The sequence below is a fragment of the Mustela putorius genome, unplaced genomic scaffold, assembly GCF_011764305.1.
Source record: "Mustela putorius furo isolate JIRA1106 unplaced genomic scaffold, ASM1176430v1.1 tig00004068_pilon_pilon_pilon, whole genome shotgun sequence".
NCBI classification, from domain to species: Eukaryota; Metazoa; Chordata; class Mammalia; order Carnivora; family Mustelidae; genus Mustela; species Mustela putorius.
The window spans coordinates 477,091-494,087 of NW_025422199.1; the positions used below are offsets into that span (position 1 = coordinate 477,091).

Below are 16,997 nucleotides of genomic sequence, written 5' to 3' on the forward strand. Positions count from 1 at the left end.
TGACTCTAGACATGGCCTTTTATAAGGTGTAGAGGAAATGAATCAGGTCCAATACTAATTTAGTGTCTTGATTTCCAGAGGGTCTGGAAGAATCCTTAGCCTCAGAACAGACATCTTCAGTTGGAATGTCTTTTTTTTTTTTTAAATATACTCATATGTTTATATCTTTGTTTTTTTTCCAGCTGAATTATCTTATGTTAGTTACCATACATCATTAGTTTTTGATGTAGTATTCAGTGATTCATTATTTGCATATAACACCCAGTGCTTGTTACTCCTTTATCTCTTCTACATGATCTTTTGAAATTTTTAGTCACATCACAGAAACACTTCAGCAGCACCCTGGATGGGAGGATCCAAATGGTGACAGAGGGTCCTGGGTACAGCCCATCGATGCTGGAGTTGCAGATACCAACCTGGGTGATGGAGAGCCCCACATCCCATCCCTGCTGTCTATGTCTACAAGGAACCACATTGACATCACCATTCCCCCCTTACCTCCAGTAGCTCCTGAAGTCTTACGGGTTGCTGAACACAGACACCGAAGGGGTCTTATGTACCCATATATCTATCATGTCCTCACTAAGGTAAGAGAGCACATCGGCACCTACCTCCCTGCTTTCAACATTGTACTACACACTTCTAGAACCATAAGTTACCAGAGAAAATTCTAATTGGTTCTGAAGGGAGATAAAATACAAGTATCCTGGGGCCCCTCATTGTATTAAGGGCCTCAGGTAAATTGACATCAGCAGGAGACAGAAATTTATAATAAATGAGGCCCCAAGAAGAGAACTGTAATTGTGAGATGTCAAAGAAGATCATGCACCATATTGATAGACTGTGGACTTAGGGCTGGACACAATCTAAGAAAAGGTTTTATGCCCTTGTTCTTTACACCTTTGTTCTTTACTTCTACTTTTCCAGAGTTGTTCCCTTCCCCCAGTCTTACTAGACAAATCTGTCCCCCAGCAGAATGTCTAAGATGTGACTTTCTCCATTTAGTCAGCTATAGTCAGTCATAGCAGAGACTCTAAAAATGGAGCATAGCTTTTAAGCTGGCTATGATCAGGGGGCTTATTACACCTTCTTTTTATTCTGAAACTGTTAAATACAAGTAGAAAATTTGGTAGCTTGGCTACAGAGGCTATAGTTCATTACTGATTCTTCTCAGCTCAATTCCAAATCTTGAGGTAACTCATTTTGTTCTTTTTCCTGGATGTTTTTTTGTTTGTTTGTTTGTTTGTTTGTTTGTTTTTGTTGTTGTTAGGGTGAGATTAAGATCCCCGTATGTATTGAGGATGAGTGTAACATGGAGCTGCCTCCAGCCACTCTCCTGTTCCGGTCTGCACGTCAATATGTTTATGGAGTCCTTTTCAGTCTGGCAGAAACACAGCGGAAAATGGAACGCCTAGCCATCCGGCGTCGGCTACCTGTAGAAGGTAGGTTTAGTTCTAGCTTCAATAGCTCTCTCAGAGCTTGGTGTGGAACAAAAATGTCTGTGCAAGCACATCATAATACTTTTGGCTATGGAGCAGTCTTTGAGAAAATACATAATTCACCAGAATACACATTAGTATGGGAACTGCATTAACTTAAGCCTCAATTCTTTAATCATTAAGCATTCAGAGTCACTACTACTTAAAAGAAGCATGCTGGACTTTGGGAATGTAGAGGTATATCTGACATAGATTTTCCTCCTCAGTAAGGTTTTGTTGTGGATTTGATCCCGTAGAGAGTTGGAGCCATTGAGATGTTTTAAGCTGCAGAAGGACATGGTCAGATTAGTGTGTTCAGTAGAACCCTCTAGATTTCTGCTTCTGGGAAGATGGAGTACATATACTTTTCCTTATTTCTCCTGCTAAATACAACTGAAAGCCCAGGACATTATATATATAACAAGCACAAGACATTCCCAAAGGTGACAAAAAGGCAGCAGACTGGCTAAGGACTTTGGGATCCAAGGAGTAATGCAGTGCTGAGTTCCCTGGGTTTTCTTATTGCTACATATATCCTAGACTAGGTGTGGGACAAGCTGGCATCCCAGAAACACCCAGCATGTACAGACCAGTAAAAGCCCCAAGAAATGCCTTCTCACTCTAGTCGAAGGACCCAAACGAAAGAACCTAGCAACACAATATATTTAGATAATAACCATTCTACACTAGTCAAATACCACAGAAAAACTGCAGCCCACCCTCACCCCTACTAGCAAAGGCCAGATAAATAACCTAGATTTCTATCCTTGCCAGCATGTATATCAAAAGAGAGAGGGGAACTGAGTGGGGAGCCAGGACTTCCATTCACTCCTGCTTGGCAGGAATGATATAGCATCCCCCTTTATTCACGGTAGTAATAGCAGAAAATACCTGCTAAAACAACAAAATTAAAATAAGATCCTTTTAAAAATTAAAGGTCCTTTTAAAAGACTGAATTAAGAATTTTTAAAAATAATATCCCAAATGTCCAGGTTTCAGTTGAAAATCCTTCATCATACTAAGAACCAGAAAGATTTCAAACTTAGATGTCACACCAAGAAAAGAAAGTCAGTGGGTGCCATCATTGAGATGATGTAGATGTTTGAATTACCTGATAGGGATTTCAAAGCAGCCATCTTAAAAATGCTTTGATGAAGAGTTCTGAACATGCATGATATGACTTAAAAATAGAAAGTCTTAGCAACAAAACAGAAGATAGAAGAAGGGGAAATTAAGAACTAAAAAATACAATAACAAAATACTCAATAGATGGGTTAAATAACAAATTGGAGACAACAAAAGAAACAATCAGTGAATGTGGAGACATAACAATAGAAATTACTCAGTCTGAATAATAGAAAATAGGCTGAAATAATGGACAGGGATCAGTGAAACTAAAACAAAAGGTCTAATATTTGTGTCATCACAGTTCCAGAAGGAGAGGTGGAAGAGGGTGGACTGCAGCAGATGTATTCAAATAAATAATGGCTGGAATATTTTAAAATTTGGGAAAAGCAAGCCCACAGATTCAGGAAACTAAGTGAATTATAAATAATATAAACCCAAAGAAATCTTGTGAAGATTTATCTTGATTAAACCTGTGAAAGCTAAAGGCAGAAAAATTCTTGAGAGCCTCCAGAGAAAAGCAATGCTTTACCTATTGTGGCAAACAGTATGAATAACAGCTGATCTCTCTTCAGAAGCCAGAGTCCAGAAGGAAGTTGCACAACATTTTCAAGGGCTGAAAGGAAAGAAATGTCATGTTGGAATTCTATATCAAACAAAAGCATCCTCCAGGAATGAAGGGGAAATCAACATATTCTCAAGTGAAAGAAAACTAGGATAATTTTTCACAAGCAGAACTGCAGTAAAAGAAGGGCTAAAGGTATTCCTCTACACAAAAAAGAAGATAAAAGGAGGAATCTTGGGAGGAGCTTGGGAAGATGGCAGAATAGGAGGACCCTGAGTTCACCCCATCCCATGTTTCCAGTTAGATATCATCCACATCCAAGTCAATAAACTGGAGAGCAATCTGAAGACTGATAGAACAAACTGCACAAACAGTAGACAGATCTGTTCATACTTCTGAAACAAGGGAGCTGGCAGGTACCATTTTCCATCCCCAACTGTCAGCGTAAGCACAGAGACACCTGCTGGAGGTGTGGCTGCACAGACACTTGGCAACTAACTTGCTAGCAGTGCTCCATGCCCCTGAGTTCTCCTGAGGACTTATCAACTCCAAGCCGCTGTTGTTGACCCTGGGCTCAGGGCAATTTTTAAAAAAATTTATTTATTTTCAGAAAAACAGTATTCATTATTTTTTCACCACACCCAGTGCTCCATGCAATCCGTGCCCTCTATAATACCCACCACCTGGTACCCCAACCTCCCATGCCCCCGCCACTTCAAACCCTTCAGATTGTTTTTCAGATTTATTTATTTTAGAGAGACAGCACAAGTAAGAGGGGCAGAGGGAGAAGGAAAGAGAATCCCAAGCAGACTACATGCTGAGCATGGAGCCTGACACGGGATTTGACCCCACCACCTGAGCTGAAGCCAAGAGCTGGGCAGTTATGGGGCACCTGGATGGCTCAGTCGGTTAAGTATCTGCCATTGGCTCTGGTTGTGATCCCAGGGTCCTGGAATTGAGCCCCACTTTGGGCTCTCTGCTCAGTGGGGAGCTTGCTTCTCCTTCTTCTCTGCCTGCCATGCCCCTTGCTGTGCTTTCTCTCTGTCAAATGAATAAATACAATCTTAAAAAAAAAAAGAGTTAGATGCTTATCTGACTACACCACCCAAGCACCCCAGGGCAAATTTTGTTAAAGCTAAACAGGTTCCCTACCCAGCCACCAAGGTGCACAGCTGCCACTGAGCACCATGCATGTCTGTCACACTGTGCTTAGCTGTATACCCCTAGCCACCCTTGTGTGATCTCCAGGACATGTGCCCCCAGCCACGAGCATGTACCACACTGAGCAGCAATCCTCCAGGCACCTTTGTGCACCCACAGGCATCATCTCCTACCATGCCCAGCTGTGTACCCCTAGCTGGTCTTGTTTTTCTGGCTGCCCAGTGTGCAGCCTCCAACGACTACAACACTGAAGGAGATCTGGCATAGGTCTAGTTGCCCAGTGTACATTTTGCTAATACAACTGTCCTGTTCCCTTTCCTTGGTGGGCATGCCCCACTCCCCCAGAGCTAGCCTGCCTGGGTCCCACTACCACCATAGAGAGCAAGCACAACCCACAGCAGGCAGAGAGTCAGTGCTGATGACTACATGGAAAGGAAAAGGGACCCATAAACAAAAGAAGGCCATAAGCAATATACATAGGCTATTCTCCTGAAGTGCCAGGTTCTGGTGAATGGGGGATTAACACTCCAGGACCTCTTCTTTATGAAGTCACTACTTTCAAGAGGAGAAGATGGAACTGACTTTGTTAACACAGAGAAATTGACACAGAGAGGCAGACAAAAATGAGAAAACAAATTTATCCCAGCTGAAAGAAAGGATAAGGCCAAAGCCAGAGATCTAAGCAAAACAGATATAAGTAACATGCTGGATAAAGACATTAAAGCAATGATTCTAAGGATACTCACTGGACTTGAGAAAAGAGTAGAGTACATGTATGAGACACTTAGCACAGAGATAGGGATGACATAGCAAAGATAAGGGGCACAATAAATGACATTTAGAAACACATTTGATGGAATGAACAGCAAGATAGAAGAAGCAGAGGAACATGTACATGGAAACAAATGAAAATGAATTAGTGACCTAGGAGAGAGAGTAATGGAAAGTAAGCAAGCTGAATAAAGGAGAGAGAAAAGAATTATGCAAAACAAGAATAGACTTAGGGAACTCACTGATTCCGTTAAATGTAATAACATTTATATTACAGGAGTCTCAGAAGAGAGAGAAAGGTGGTCAGAAAATGTATTTGAGGAAATAACAGCTGAAAAGTTCCCTAAGCTGGAGAAGGGAGCAGATACCTGGGTGCAGGACTCACAGAGGAACCCCAACAGAATCAACAAAAGCTGACCAACAGCAAGACATATTGTAATTAAATTTACAAAGTATAGTGATAAAGAAAAAATTCTAAAGATAGCAGGTAAAACAAGTCATTAGCTTACAAGGGAAAAATCATAAGGCTAGCAGGAGATTTTGCAACAGAAGCTTTGCAAGCCAGAAAGGAGTGGCATGTTATATTTGAAGAGCTGAATGGGAGAAATCAAGAGTCAAGAATACTCTATCCAGCAAGGCTGTCATTCAGAATAGAAGGAGACTTAGTTTCCCAGACAAACCTAAAGCAGTTCATGACCACTAAACCAGCCCTACAAGAAATATTAAAATGTGAGACCTGATGTTATAAAAATCCTAGAAGAGAACACAGGCAGTAACGTCTTTGTCATTAGCTGTGGTAGCTTCTTTCTAGATAGGCCTCCCGAGGCAAGGGAAACAAAAGCAAAAAATAAACTCTTGGGACTATATCAAATAAAAAGCTTATGCACTGCAAAGGAAACAATCAAAACTAAAAGGCAGAATGGGAGAAGATATTTGCAAATGACATATCCACTAAAAGGCTAGTATCCAAAATATATAAAGGACTTACAAAACTCAAACCCAAAAAACAAATAACCCAATTAAAAATTGGGCAGAAGACATGAACAGACATTTCTCCAAAGAAGACATCTAGGTAGCCAACAGGTACATGAAAAGATGCTCAACATCACTCATCATCAAGGAAGTGCATATCAAAACTACAATGAGGTAACACCTCACATCTGTCAGAAAGGCTAAAATCAAAGGCACAAGGAACACCAGGTATTGGCAAGGGTGTAGAGAACTGGGAACCCTCTTGCAGTGTTGGTGAGAATGCAAAGTTGTACAGCCACTGTGCTAAATAGTATGGAAGTTCCTCAAAAATTTAAAACTGGAACTACTTTATGAACCAGTATTTGTACTACTGGATATTTACCCAAATACAGAGACACTAACTCAAAGGGATACATGCACCCTTATGTTTATAGCAGTATTATTTATAATAGCCACAATATGGAAATAGCCCAAGTATCCATCAGTTGGTGGATGGATAAAGATGTGTATGTATGGAATATAATGGAATATTGTATAGTAATACATAATGGAACATTATTAAGTCCTAATAATAACTAAATCTTGCCATTTGCAACAGTATTGGTGGAGCTAGAGAATACAATGCTAAGCAAAAATAAGAGAAAGACAAATACCATATGATTTGTGGAATCATATGGTGGAATTTAAGAAACAAAACATATAAGCAAAGGAAAAAAATGAGAGAGAGATAGTCAAAGCAAAAAACAGACTTTCCGGGTGCCTGGGTGGCTCAGTGGGTTAAGCCGCTGCCTTCGGCTCGGGTCATGATCTCAGGGTCCTGGGATCGAGTCCCGCATCAGGCTCTCTGCTCAGCGGGGAGCCTGCTTCCTCCTCTCTCTCTCTCTGCCTGCCTCTCTGCCTACTTGTGATCTCTCTCTGTCAAATAAATAAAGTAAAATAAAATCTTAAAAAAAAAATAAAACAGATTTTCCATCATAGGGAACAAACTCATGGGTACCAGAGCGGGGGAGTAGGAGGGTGGGTACATGTCCTGATGAGCACAGGGTAATGTATGAAAGTGCTGAATCACTGTATTATACACCTGAAACTAGTAACACTGTATGTTAACTAACTAGAGTTAAAGTAGAAACTTATAGAAGGAATCTTGCAACATCAGGAAGGAAGGAAAGACAATGGAGAGAACAAATATGTAAGTAAAAACAATAGACTTTGCTTTTCTTGAGTTTTCTAAAATTCACAGTTGAAGCAAAAGTGTCACTGCTTAATTTGGTTCTTAGTGTCTGTAGGGAAAATATGTAAGACAGTTCTAAGTCAGGAAGATTAAAGGGATGTAACCGGTAAGGTTTCTATACTTGAACGGGTAAAATGTCAATACCAGTGGACTGTAGTAACTTATGTGTACATAATGCAATGCCTAGAAAATGTGTTAGAAAAGGTATACACAGAAATACTAAAGAACACTATAGATAAATCAACACGGAATCTAAAATAAGTTCATGTAACCTATAGGAAGGGAAGAGGAAGAAAGCGGAGATACGAAAAACAGAAAACAAACCAAAAAAATGATAGACTTAAGCCCTAACATTACATTAAATGTAGTAGTCTAATTACACCAGTTAAAATACAGTCATTCGCAGACTGGATAAAAATCATAACCCAATTATATATTGTCTTCAAAAATTCACTTCAAATATAAATGATATGCATGTTGAAAGTTGAATGATGGAAAATTATTTACCATGAAAACATTAAACAAAAGAAATTAAGAAGGGCTATATTAATACCCCATAAAGTAGACTTTGGAGCAAAGCAGATTGCCAGGAAAAGAGAGGGATATTATATACTGGTAAGAGTCAGTATACCAAGAAGACTAGCAATCCTAAATGTCTATCACCAAACCACAGAGCCACAAAATATGTGATGCCACAACTGAAAAAACTTAGAAAGAGACAAATCCACAATTATAATCAGAGACTTCTACTCTGCTTTCAATAATTAGTAAAACAACTAGAAAGGAGATCATCAGGAATATAGAACTCAACAGTACCATTAATGAATAGGATCTAATTGACTCTTAATAAAACATGCAACAAGAGGAAAATATATGTTCTTTTCACATGCCCACTTAACATATACCATGATAAATTATATCTTGGACCATGAAACAAACTCAGTAAACTTTTTTTATTAGCATATAATGTATTATTAGCCCCAGGGGTATAGGTCTGTGAATCACCAGGTTTACACACTTCACAGCACTCACCATAGCACATACCCTCCCCAATGTCCATAATCCTAGCCCCTTCTCCTAACTCCCCTCCCCCCAGCAACCCTCAGTTTGTTTTGTGACAGTAAGAGTCTCATGGTTTGTCTCCCTCCTGATCCCATCTTGTTTTATTTATTCTTTTCCTACCCCCCAAGCTCCCCATGTTGCCTCTCAACTTCCTCATATCAGGGAGATCATATGATAGTTGTCTTTCTTCTCCGATTGACTTATTTCACTAAGCATAATACCCTCTAGTTCCATCCATGTCGTCGCAAATGGCAAGATTTCATTTCTTTTGATGGCTGCATAGTATTCCATTGTATATATATACACCACATCTTCTTTATCCATTCATCTGTTGATGGACATCTAGATCCTTTCCATACTTTGGCTATTGTGGACATTGCTGCTATAAACATTCGGGTGCACGTGCCCCTTCAGATCACTACATCTGTATCTTTAGGGTAAATACTCAAACTCAGTAAACTTAAGCTCATTAAAATTATACAGAGTATATTCTTAGACTACTATGGAATCAAACTAGAAATTAAAAACAGAAAGGTAAAAGGAAAACCTGGAAATACTTGGAAAATTACAAAGCACTTTAATACATACAATCCATGGGTCAAAGAAGAAGTCTCAAGAGGAAGAAAGAAATACATGGAATGAAATGAAAATAAAAATACAGTATGAGAGTCTGTGGTATGGAGCTAAATTGCTGAGAAGGAAATTTATGGTACTAAATGCTCAAATTAGAGCATCATCTGCATTTCCACCTCAAGAAACAAGAGGAGGAGAAAGCTAAGCCTGCAGCAAACCAAAGTGAGGAATTAATAATAAAGAGCAAAAACCAATGAAATTGAAAACAGAAAAATAACAGAGTAATTATTGAAACAAAAACCTGGTTCTTTGAAAAGAACAATAAAATCGACAAACTTCTAGAAAGTCTGCAAAGAAGAAAATAGGGAACACACAATTACTAATACCAAGAATGAGGCAGGGAATAACACCATAGTACCTACAGATATCCAAAGGGTTATATAGGGATACTGTAAACAACTCCACACATAAATTTGACAACTGAAACAAAATGGATCAATCTCTGAAAATTGCAAACTACCACAACACACCTAATATGAAATAGATCATTTGAATAGCCCTGTAAATACTAATAAAATTTAAATTTTCCCAGAAAAGAAATCTGACTGAATTGATTTCACTGGAGAATTCTACTGAATTTTTAACGGATAATTTTCAAATCCCTATGTTGTACAACTGAAACTAATATAACATTTTATATCAATTATATTTCAGTAATAAAAATTTTTAAACATTTTAATGTAATCTCTACAGCCAACATGGGGCTCGAACTCATGACTCTGTGAGCAAGAGTTGGATGCTCTACTGAATGAGCCAGCCAAGCACCCCTCAATAATAATTATTTTTTAAAAAGAGTACATAGAGTCTGTCTCGTAAGTCTTTTAATTTCCAACAGTGCTTTATACAGTCAGGCACTTATTGTGGACAATAAATCTTTAAATTGAAAAAAAAGTATTGCCATCAATTCTACACAAATCTTTTTCAGGAAATAGGAGAGAACACTTACCAAATCACTCTATGAAGCCAGTTACTACCGCAATACTAAAACCTGATGAAGATAGTATATAAAAACAGTACTTCAGACCAATATCCTTCATCAGTATAGATATAAAAGTTCTTAACAAAATATTCATCTGTAGAATTCAACAATATATAGAAAGAATTACACACCACTGCCCAATAGGGTTTATTCTATCTTGTAAGATTGGTTCAATATTTGACAAATCAGTCTATGTAAGCTACCATATAGACAGGATAAAGGAAAAGTATCTGGTCATCTCAATGGATGCAGAAAAATATTTAACAAAATTTAACAGTTCATGATAAAAAAACAATCTCAGAACTTCGAGCCAGCATAGAAAGGCAAGAAAATGATACAGAAGACGTACAGATCAGAAGGCAAGAAATAAAACTGTCCCTAGTTGTAGATGACATAGTCTATGTAGAAAATCACAATCTACAACAAAATTCCTAGAGCTAATAAGTGAGTTCATCTTGTTTGTAGGATACATAAATTAATTATATTTCTGTATACTGACAATGAATATGAGGAACCAAAATTTTAAAATACCATTTATAATTCCTCCAAAGAAAATGAAATACTTAGGCATAAATTTAACAAAAGATGTTCAAGATCTGTATGCTGAAAATTATAAAATGCTGATGAAAGAAATCAGTGAAGAACTACATTAATGGAGAGACCTAGATCTCCATGAATTGGAGGATTCAACATAGTAAAATGTCACTTCTCTTCAAATTGATATGCAGGTTTCACACAATTCCTATCCAGATACCAGCAGGGTTCTTTGTAGATATATACAAGATTATTCTAATATTTATATGAAAAGACAGGAACTAGAACAGCTAAAACAATTTTGAAAAGGAGTAAGTTGGCAACAATCACTCTGTCTTGATTTTCAAGACTTTCTGTGTAGCTACAGTAATTAAGACTGTGTGGTATTGGTGGTAGTAATATGGACAGACAGAGAAGTGAAACAGAATAGGGAATCCATAAATAGCCCCATGCAAGTACAACCAACTGATTTTTGACAAAGCTGCAGAAGTACTTCATTAAAGGAAGGATAGTCCTTTTAAAAAATGGTACTAGATGAATTGGACATCCATAGGTGAACAGATACCACATACCTAGATTACTGTCTAAAATACATCAAGAACTCTTGAGGGCTCAGTCGATTAAGCATCTGCCTTTGGCTCAGGTCATGATCCCAGGGTCCTGGGATCGATTCCCACATTGGGCTTCCTGCTCACTGGGGAGTCCGCTTCTCCCTTTGCCTGCTGCTCTCCCTGCTTGTGCTCACTCTCTTGCTCTCTCTCTGGTAAAAAAAAAATAAAATATTTTTTCAAATATAAAATATATAAAGAACTCTGAAAACTAAGCATTATGGAAACAGTCTGATTAGAAGATCAGCAAAAGAATTCGAAAGTTTCACTGAAGAAGTTATATGTGTGGCAAATAAAGACATGAAAAGATGTTTCACATCATTAGCCATTAAAGAATTTCAATTTTTTTTTATTAAAGATTTTATTTATTTGACAGAGAGAAATCACAAGTAGATGGAGAGGCAGGCAGAGAGAGAGGGGGAAGCAGGCTCCCTGCTGAGCAGAGAGCCCGATGCGGGACTCGATCCCAGGACCCTGAGATCATGACCTGAGCCGAAGGCAGCGGCTTAACCCACTGAGCCACCCAGGCGCCCCAAGAATTTCAATTTTTTAAGAAGGATTTTATTTATTTATTTGACAGAGAAACAGACAGTGAGAAAGGGAACATAGGCAGGGAGAGTGGGAGAGGGTGAAGCAGGCTTCCCGCTAAGCAGGGAGCCCAATGCAGGGTTCAATCCCATTACCCTGGGATCACAACCTGAGCCAAAGGCAGACACCTAGTGACTGAGCCACCCAGGTGCACAAAGAATTTCAAATTAAAACCATAATGAGATATAACTATATATCTATCAGAATGGCTAAAATGAATAATGGTGTCAATACCACATGCTGGATTGGATGTGGAGGAACTAGATCACCCATAAATCGCTGGTAGGAATGTAAAATGGTACCACCACTCTAGAAAATACTTGGCATTTCCTTTCAAAAGTCAAAATAGACTTCTCGTGCACCCCAGCACTTACACTTTGGGGCATTTATCCCAGAGAAATGAAGACCTACTTTCATGCAGGAACCTATAAAAAATATTCATAATAAATTTTATTTCTAATAGCCCCAAGCTGGGAACAACCCAGATGTCCTTCAAAAGATGAATGGTTAAACTGTGGTATGGCATACCATGGAATACTACTTGGCAAAAAAAAGTATTGATACATGCAGCAACATGGAAGGATCCTGAGGGCATTATGCCAAGTGCAAATGCCAATCTCAGAAGATTACATACTATATGATTCTATTTATATAACATTCTCAAATTGATAAAATTGTAAGGATGGAGAATAGATTAGCAGTTGCCAGGGATGTAGGGCATTGGGTGTGACCATAAAAGGGGTAGCATAAAGTAGACTTTGTAGTAATTGAATAGTTCTATATCTTGATTACAGTGGTGGTTATATAAACCTCTGTGTGGGGGCACCTGGGTGGCTCAGTGGGTTAAAGCCTCTGCCTTCAGCTCAGGTAATGATCCCAGGGTCCTGGGATCGAGCCCTGCATCTGGCTCTCTGCTCAGCGGGGAGCCTGCTTCCCCCCCCTCTCTGCCTACTTGTGATCTCTGTCAAATAAATAAATTAAATCTTAAAAAAAAAAAGATCCTCTGTGTGAGGGGTGCCTGGGTGGCTCACTCGGTTTAAGCATCTGCCTTTGGCTCAAGTCATGATGGTCCTGGGATCAAGCCTCGCATTAGGCTCTCTGCTCAGCGGGGAGTCTGCTTCTCCCTCTCCCTCAGCCGGCCACTTTGCCTACTTGTATTCTCTTTGTGTCAAATAAATAGAATTTTTTAAAAACTACCTGTGACATAGAACTATACACACAACTATACCAAGGTCAACTTCCTAGCTTTGATACTATAATTGTTTTAGATAAAACTTTTGGGAGAAACTGGGTAAGGAGACACAGGACCTCTCTCAACTATCTTTGCAACTCCCTATGAATTAATTATTTCAAAATAAAAATTTTGTTAAAAAGAGAATTCTCACAGTTGTGGAGCATGCATATGAGGTAGACCAGACAGGATGAAGTCTGGGACAGCAGTCTGGAGACTTGTCAGGTGAAAGGTAATGAGATCTGAACCTCTGCAATATTTGTTTTGATGAAGAAAAGGGCACAGATACAAAATATATTCAAGTAATAGAATCAGCAGGACCTTGGAAATAACCAGATGTGTAGGAGGTGAAGGAGAGTGTAGACTCTGGGATGACTTCCAGGTTTCTAGCTTGGGTAATGATTAAATGCTAGATGTCTTAAGTAAAAGAGGCCATAGCTTAAGAGCCTGACATATACCAGAAGTAGACAGAAGCCATGTTTTCTTCATCTGTTAAACCTTCAAAAATCTAAAAGATTTTTTTTTGAGAATTTTGTGAAATTTAAAAAAATCTTTTGGAGCGTCCTGTAGTCTATAATGAAGCCAGATATTTTTAAAAATTTTTTATAAACATATAATGTATTATTAGCCCCAGGGGCACAGGTCTGTGAATGACCAGGTTTACACACTTCACAGCACTCATCATAGCACATACCCTCCCTGATGTCCATAATCCAACCACTCTCTCCCTACCCCCCTGCCCCCAGCAACCCTCAGTTTGTTTTGTGAGATTAAGAGTCTCTTACAGTTTGTCTTCCTCCCAATCCCAGCTTGTATGAAGCCAGACACTTAGGTAATTCTTAGTTGGACTTCTTTCCTTGATAGCCTGGTACATGTACTTAAATGAGTTTTAATATAATTAACTGTGTGATTTTGAGACTTTATTTCTTCATCTGAAAAATGGGCACTATGTTTTATGATAATATAATACTTCTCTCTCAGGATTGGAGTTCTGAGAAATAAGTGAGATTTATATTTATATGTAAAGTTCTTAGCATATATCAAATATCTGATAAGTGTTTACTGTTCCTGCTGTTACTACTGTTAATGATAAAATTTAATGGTAACAAAAAATAAAAAGATGTTGAAATATGACAGATGATCCTGTCAATTGTGGCCAGTTGATGAAATGCTCAGACATTCTCTAGAACTTGTTTTTTCTCAATTTCTGTTTTCTAGTTCCTTCAGTGATCCTCAAAGAGTGGTCTGCCTATAAAGGGAAGTCTCCTCAAACCCCTGAGCTGGTGTCTGCACTGACGTTTCGGGAATGGACTTGCCCAAACCTCAAGAAGCTCTGGCTAGGCAAAGCCGTTGAGGACAAGAACAGAAGGATGCGGGCCTTCCTGGCCTGTATGAAGTCAGATACACCCAGTATGCTCAATCCAGCTAATGTCCCAACCCATCTGCTGCTCATGTGCTGTGTACTCCGGTAAGCCATGTGACAGGGAGGTGGCCAGTTCATTTCTCTTTTACTTTTTTCACATTTCCTTTAAGTATGTGTTTTTATGGTGTTTGGGGATGGGGAGGTTTTTGTTTTATGTTTAGCTTAGAATTCAGAAACACTGAAATGGATTGCTATGACAGTCTTCTCAGTTCATGATCCTCTGTCATCATCAGTTCATGCGTGATCTGTGTGAACTTTCGTATTTGGTTTTATGTTTGGTTTTTGTCCTCTTCAGTCTTTATTCATGATCTAGTTCCCTTCTCTTCCTATAGTTACCCGCTATTGGGTATTTGGAGTATGTCCTTTCAAGTCATTCTCCATGTATTTATTTAGACATGTGTATATCCTTACAGAGTCTATAGTGTTGTTTGTATGTGTAGATTTTCCCCCCTTTATAACAGGAAAGGTGCTGTACATCTCATTCTACTTATTTTTTTCACTCTGTTATTTTTAAGATCTATCCATATTCATGCATGGTTCATACCTCATGACCGCTGGATTATGTTCCATCAAATAGTAATGTCACAGTATTTTATTTATTGATTTCCAGTTCTTGGGTGTTCCAAACAGTGCTGCAGGAAGTATTTTCATAGATGTCTTTGTTTCTTTGTGTTCCTGTGTCAGTTTATCTGAAGTATATACTCAGGAGTAGAATTCCTGGACCCTATAAGATACACATATAGGTTTTTTGTCACATATTGCCAAGTTGTTCTAGATTGTTTCTGAACCAATATATAGTTCTGTGAGCAACACTTAAGGGTTTCTCTTTCTTCGTAGTATTGCCAGTACTGATATCACATAACTTCTTAATTTTTGCCAGTCCAGTGGGCTTCACGTAGTATCTTTTAAAAAAGATTTGTTTGTTTTGTTTGTTTGTTGTTTGTTTGTTTGTTTAAGAGAGGGGTAGGGGAAGGACAGAGGGAGGAAGAATCTGAAGCAGATTCTGCGCTGAGTGTAGAGCCTGACAGAGGGCTGGATAGGGGTCTGGATCTCATGACCATGAAATCGTGACCTGAGCCATATCCAAGAGTCAGACACTTAGCCAACTAATCCACCCAGGTGCCCCTCAAGTAGTATCTTTTATTTTACTTTTCATTTCTTTGACTACAGATGAGATGAGCTTCTACTTTATACATATTAACCATTTGTTTTTCTCATTCTCTGCAGTGCCTGTTTATTTTACCTTGCAAGTTTTCTTTTAGGTTACTTGTCTTGCGGATCATAGAAGTTTCTTGTCAAATGTGTGTATATACATATGTATATAGCAAGTATCATTTCTGTATCTGTGTGTATATCAAATATATTTCCATTCACAGTTTTTAAAAACTATGTACAATATTTTGTTGAACAGAAGTGCTTCATTTTCACCAGCTTTTTTATTTTTATAACTTCGTACACACAGAAAAGTTGGAAGGATAGTATGGGGAACACCCGTATGACCACTGCTTAGGTTCTGTAATATTTTACTATACTTACTTTATCTTATTATAACTGTCCATCTGTCCATCTCTAAACAGCCATTCATCCATCCTTTTAGATGCATTTCCAAATAAGTTGCAGACATCAGTGTACTTCACCCCTAACCAAGAAATATTTAATTTTGGTTTTGTCACACCTTTCAAATTGTATCCCTGTGGTGTGTGCTTTTGAACTCTTATTTAATAAATTCTTCCCTACCTTTGGGTCATAAAGATAATTCTCTACATTTTTTAATAGTATTATAATGTTGCCTTCCACGTCAGTTCTTTAATATAGTAGGTATTCTGTATATTCTGTAAGAAAGGATCTGATTTTATTCTCTTTACATAATAAGCTAGTTTTCCCAACTCCATTTATTAAATGATCTCTTCTTTCCCCATTGATGTATATTACCACCTTTCTTATGTACCAGGTTCCTATATATTCATGAGTACATTGCTGGATTCATTTTTTTTCCATTGCCTATTTGATCTCTGACCAGGAGCACCTTGTTTCAATTATTATAAGTTTTTAATTTTCCTTAATATCAGGTAGGACAAATCTCTACTCTGTACTTTTCTTGTGTCAGACGTGTACTGTTTCTGAATCATGTGATCTTTATTCTTCCACATATAGTTTAAAATTCATCCAGTTTCCACAAAATCTTGTTGGAATTTTTGGGTTAATGAATTGAGTTTATAGATTAATTTTGGGAGAGTTCACATCTTTATCATGTTAAGTACTCCCATCCAGAGATCATAGTTTACCTCTCCCTTTATTTAGGTCTCTTCCTTTATGTCTTAGTAGAGTTACTTTTTTTCCATAGAGGTCTGCGTTTTAAAGTTGTAAGTACTTGATATATATTGTAGTGATTATGGTTGACATTCTGTTATCTGTTACACTTTCTCATTGTTTATTTGCTGATGTAGAGGAAATAAATTTTTGTGTAGAGAAGTCAGTCTCAATAAGTCATCAGGGAAGCCTGGGTGGCTCAGTCGGTTAATCATCTGCCTTTGGCTCAAGTCGTGATCCCAGGGTTCTGGGACCAAGTCTTGCATCAGGCTCCCTGCTCAGCAGGAAGTCTGTTTCTCCCTTCTCTCCCTGCCTCACCCCACGCC

General features: G+C 38.4%; 1 protein-coding gene across 3 annotated transcripts in view; it reads left to right on the plus strand.

The window, feature by feature from the left end:
- The window catches only part of FAM120C (family with sequence similarity 120C), a 125,471-nt gene that overhangs the window by 52,424 nt on the left and 56,050 nt on the right, over positions 1–16,997 (plus strand). For all 3 annotated transcript variants that reach the window (XM_045072779.1, XM_004780587.3, XM_045072778.1), the window contains exons 8-10: positions 314–587; positions 1,271–1,442; positions 14,157–14,406. In XM_045072779.1, the coding sequence (XP_044928714.1) occupies positions 314–587; positions 1,271–1,442; positions 14,157–14,406 (696 nt within the window). The remainder of the gene's footprint in view (positions 1–313; positions 588–1,270; positions 1,443–14,156; positions 14,407–16,997) is intronic.